The sequence below is a fragment of the Propithecus coquereli genome, unplaced genomic scaffold (assembly GCF_000956105.1).
Source record: "Propithecus coquereli isolate 6110/MARCELLA unplaced genomic scaffold, Pcoq_1.0 Scaffold596, whole genome shotgun sequence".
Lineage (NCBI taxonomy): Eukaryota > Metazoa > Chordata > Mammalia > Primates > Indriidae > Propithecus > Propithecus coquereli.
The window spans coordinates 159,414-164,160 of record NW_012151907.1 but is presented as its reverse complement, the minus strand read 5'-3'; the positions used below and the strand labels follow the sequence as shown (position 1 = coordinate 164,160).

Here is a 4,747-nt window from a genome sequence, read left to right as displayed (position 1 = left end):
GGGCTGGGGGGGCAGGTGGGACGTTTCCAGAGGCCGTGGGGGGGTCAGGGCAGGGTTTGGGGTGCCCTGCCTGGATCCGGGCACATCCTCACGTGCAGGCCGGAATAGCGGTCCCGGCTGCCGGGAGACGGGGTCGGGGGGGCCGAGTGTCCTGGGGATCCGGGAAGGAGGGGCAGGCGGGGTGGGGGACGTCTGGGGACAGAGTTCAGGGGTGATCTGGAAGTGGGGTGACCGTGGTGGGAGACGCCCGGGGCCCAGAGCGCGGAGGGAGGGGCTGGGCCGATCCGGTGACCATGAGTCGGGGAGAGGAGCAGGGTTCGGGGACCCCTCACCCTTTTCCTTTGGGGGAGTTCTTCGGGCTTTGCCGGGGGGCGGGGTTGGGGCCGGGGGGTTGCGGGCCAGGTGGGGGTCCCCAAGCCCGGGGCCGGGTCACCTGACAAAGGCCACCGAGGATGCGTGGGTCCCCTCCCCACCTTCCGGACACAGGACTCCGGGCTCAGACGGACCCCAGGTCACCCGGCTGGTCCTGGCGGGGCAGGGGCTGGCACCCCGACCTCCTGCAGGGACCCGGCCACCGGCCAGCCCCCCTGCTGGGGCTCGAGTCCCCGGGAAATCGATGCATTTGTGCCCGCACTGGGCCCGCGGCCCAGATCCCAGGGAGAGCAACCTGGACCGGTTCTGGCCTTCTTGGGGGCACAGCGGGGACAGAAATGAGCCCCGGAGCCCCCCTGTGCCCGGCTTCTGCGGGGCGGTGACGGTGGGGGGTGTCCCCTGCAGCCCAGGACGGGGAAGTTGTCACCTACCCGGAGCTGGGGGGCGGGTCTTAGTCCCATGATGCTCTCCGGGTCGGGGTGTCCGCTGGGGGCCTGCCCTAGACCCCCGGGCCTGGTCCCCGTCGTGTGCGGCCACCGTGCTACTCCTGGTGGCCACGGCTCGGTGACACCCGGTGAAGCCCTCACGGCCTGCAGGCGCCGGGCCGGGGAGATGGTGCCACCTGGGGCTGGGTCGGCCTGTCCCGGTCCAGGCCGAGAGCTCGCGGGACCACGAGACGGGACATACGTGTGCCCGGGCTTGGGGACGTGGCCCGCGCTCACCCGCCCGTCTCCCGCCCGTTCTTCCCCAGGGCTGAGGCTCCTCCGGGCGCCGTGATGCCGTGATGCTCACGCCTGCAGGACCCGAGCGCCTCAGCGGCGGCGGCGGCGGCGGCGACACGGGGCCGCGGCCCGCCATGCCTGTGCCACCCGCCAGCCTGCGGGCGCTGTTCCTCCTCCTGCTGCTGCTGCTGCTCTCGCCCGCGGCGGCGGCGGCGGCGGCGGCGACAGCCTCTCCCGGGCCCGGCGGAGGCCCGCGGCCTCCCTTCCGCACGTTCGCGGCCGGCGACTGGGCCCTCACGCACCTGGTCGTGCACCAGCGCACGGGCGAGGTGTACGTGGGCGCCGTCAACCGCGTCTACAAGCTGTCGGGCAACCTGACCCTGCTGCGGGCCCACGTGACGGGGCCGCTGGAGGACAACGAGAGGTGCTACCCGCCGCCGAGCGTGCAGTCGTGCCCACACAGGCTGCGCAGCACCGACAACGTCAACAAGCTCCTGCTGCTGGACTACGCCGCCAACCGCCTGCTGGCCTGCGGCAGCGCCTCGCAGGGCATCTGCCAGTTCCTGCGGCTGGACGACCTGTTCAAGCTGGGCGAGCCACACCACCGCAAGGAGCACTACCTGTCGAGCGTGCGCGAGGCCGGCAGCATGGCGGGCGTGCTCATCGCCGGGCCGCCGGGCCAGGGCCAGGCCAAGCTGTTCGTGGGCACTCCCGTGGACGGCAAGTCCGAGTACTTCCCCACGCTGTCCAGCCGCCGGCTCATGGCCAACGAGGAGGACGCGGACATGTTCGGCTTCGTGTACCAGGACGAGTTCGTGTCGTCGCAGCTGAAGATCCCGTCGGACACGCTGTCCAAGTTCCCCGCCTTCGACATCTACTACGTGTACAGCTTCCGCAGCGAGCAGTTCGTCTACTACCTGACGCTGCAGCTGGACACGCAGCTCACGTCGCCCGACGCGGCCGGCGAGCACTTCTTCACGTCCAAGATCGTGCGGCTGTGTGTGGACGACCCCAAGTTCTACTCGTACGTGGAGTTCCCCGTGGGCTGCCAGCAGGCGGGCGTCGAGTACCGCCTGGTGCAGGACGCCTTCCTCAGCCGGCCCGGCCGCGCCCTGGCGCGCCAGCTGGGCCTGGCGGAGGACGAGGACGTGCTGTTCGCCGTGTTCGCGCAGGGCCAGAAGAACCGCGCCAAGCCGCCCAAGGAGTCGGCGCTCTGCCTGTTCACGCTGCGCGCCGTCAAGGAGAAGATCAAGGAGCGCATCCGGTCCTGCTACCGCGGCGAGGGCAAGCTCTCGCTGCCCTGGCTGCTCAACAAGGAGCTGGGCTGCATCAACTCGGTGAGTGCGCGACCTGGGCAACCGTCCGGGGCCGCCGCCGCCGCCGCCGCGCCGGGCTCTGCTCTCCCGGGCAGCGGGGAGGGAGGGGGTCGAGACCACCCTGGTTCTCTGCAGATTGTCACCCGGAGGTGGAGGCAGCCGGGCCGGGTGCTGAGTGCTGGGTGCTTAGTCCACGGCCCGCCAGCACCCGCCTCTCGGCGCTGACGGGGGCTGGGCTGGAGCCGGCTGAGGTTCGGGGGCGGGAACCGCCGTTTGACCGGGGGACACTCCTCGGTTGGGGTCCGCGGCCAAAGAGCCGGCCGGATCTAGGACCTCCCTCTCGGGCTGCAGTTGTCCCATCTCTGAGCCGGGAGCGACGCGGGGTTGTTCTCAGGGCAGGACGGGACGGGGAGCCCCCAGCCCCCCGACCGTGGGAGCCTCTGTCCGCCTCGTCCGCCGCGGGGCACGGGCTGAGCGCTCTAAGGCTGTCCCGCCTTCCCCGGCTTTCTAAGGATGACGTTTTTCTCCCCATAATACAGACGGAGAAACCGAGGCTTGGAGGGGCAGGGCCTCACCCAGGCCCTACACGCGAGCTCCGCCCGCCGCCCCGAGGCCGGGACCCGCCCTCCCTTGCTCCGTAAACCGGCTGGGTCTCCACATCCCCCCCGGGGGGGCCACCCCGGCCTCCCTGCCCTCCCCCGGGACCGGGGGGGGGGGCCACCCCGGCCTCCCTGCCCTCCCCCGGGCGGTCCCTGTCCTCCGACAGAACTCGGCCTTTCTCACCGTCCCCACCCGAGGGGGGACAGGGCTGCGGGAGGGACGGGCCCACCCGGGTCTGGGGCAGCCCCTCGGAGCCTCGGTTTCTCTGTCAAAGGGACCTGCGCGTCCCCAATCCCGGCGCTATACAGACGGCTCCTGGGGCCGCGGCCGCGTCCTGGCCTCGTGGGTGGAGGCCCGGTTGGGAGGCCCCGCGCTAAGGGTTGAGCCCCCCCCCCCAGAGCGGCTCTCACCCTGTGCCCCCATCAGCCCCTGCAGATCGACGACGATTTCTGCGGGCAGGACTTCAACCAGCCCCTGGGCGGCACGGTCACCATCGAGGGGACGCCCCTGTTCGTGGACAAGGACGACGGCCTCACCGCCGTGGCCGCCTACGACTACCGGGGCCGCACCGTGGTGTTCGTTGGCACGCGCAGCGGCCGGATCCGCAAGGTCAGGCCCGCGGGGGCTGGGCTGGGGGCCGGGGGGGATGGGCGTGTCCCAAGCAGAGGCCGCCGCGGTTCCCTGACGCGGGGGGCGAGGGGTCCGGGTCTGGTGTAGGAGGCGGGGGTGTCGCCCTGCTCCCTTCCGTGCCCCCCGCGGGGCCGACTTCTCCCCCTGCAACCGGCCTGTCCCTCCTGCCGCACGGAAGTCTGCACGGGCCGGGCCGGTCTCTCCAAGGACTCACGGTGACCTCGGGGGTCGGAGTGGGGGAGGGACAGGCCTGCCCGGCCCCCTCCCCTCCGGGTCCCTGCAGCGAGCCCGGGAGATCCGGTGTCTGCTGAGACAGCACTCTGCGGGGACAGCGGTCTCCACCCGGCCTCCCGCTCGCCCTGCCCTGCACACGGAGGCCGGGCCAAGGGCGGGGCAAGGGCAGGGCCCGTCCCCGTCACTGGGAGGAGCTCGGGGCTGCTTCCTGGGCCTGTGGCTGGAGGTGGGCGTGTGGGGAGGGCCGGTCTGGTGCTCCAGGTGCTCCTGTCCTGTCTGGGGACTCCGGTCGCTCACTGGAGGGCTTCCTGGAGGCGGAGGGCGGAGCTGGGCCTGGTGCGGGGGAACCAGCCGCCCGTGGGACTGAAGGGCGGGAGGGTGGAACGGCAGCCGTCCAGCCGTGCGCCCCCCCACGACCCGCGTGCCCCTGGGGGAGGCAGGGCCTGGGCGAGGCCCTGAGGCCCGTGTTGGCCACGGAGGTCACCCTGGGAACGGTGTCCGGCCACTCGGTGGTTCTGTGACCTCTGAGAAGACCCCACCCCCCACCCCCTGCCACCGAGCCTCAGTTTCCCCGTCTGGGAAACCAGCCCAGTGTCAGGACTGGAGGGTGCTGGGCCGCTGGGGGTCTTGGAGCCGGTGGGGGCCCGGGGTGGGGAGCGCCTGGGGTCTGCGGGGCTGCGCTCGGAGCACCTGTGGGGCTGAACCCGCACGGCTGAGGCTCCAGGGCTGGTGGGGTGGGGGGCGGGTGAGACCCTCCGCCCTCAGGAGCCAGGTCCCCAGACGTGACCATGGGGGCTGCTGCCCTGTGGCTCCGGCGTGCGCCCCCCCACTTCCTAATCTTATTCCTAACTCTCCTAACCCTAACCCTAACCC

General features: G+C 72.2%; 1 protein-coding gene across 1 annotated transcript in view; it reads left to right on the top strand.

The window, feature by feature from the left end:
* The first annotated feature begins 1,228 nt into the window (after positions 1-1,228).
* Positions 1,229-4,747, top strand: part of LOC105822096 (plexin-A1-like) — a 53,255-nt gene continuing 49,736 nt past the window's right edge. The window contains exons 1-2 of the mRNA XM_012659035.1: positions 1,229-2,431; positions 3,437-3,619. Of these exons, the coding sequence (XP_012514489.1) occupies positions 1,229-2,431; positions 3,437-3,619 (1,386 nt within the window). The remainder of the gene's footprint in view (positions 2,432-3,436; positions 3,620-4,747) is intronic.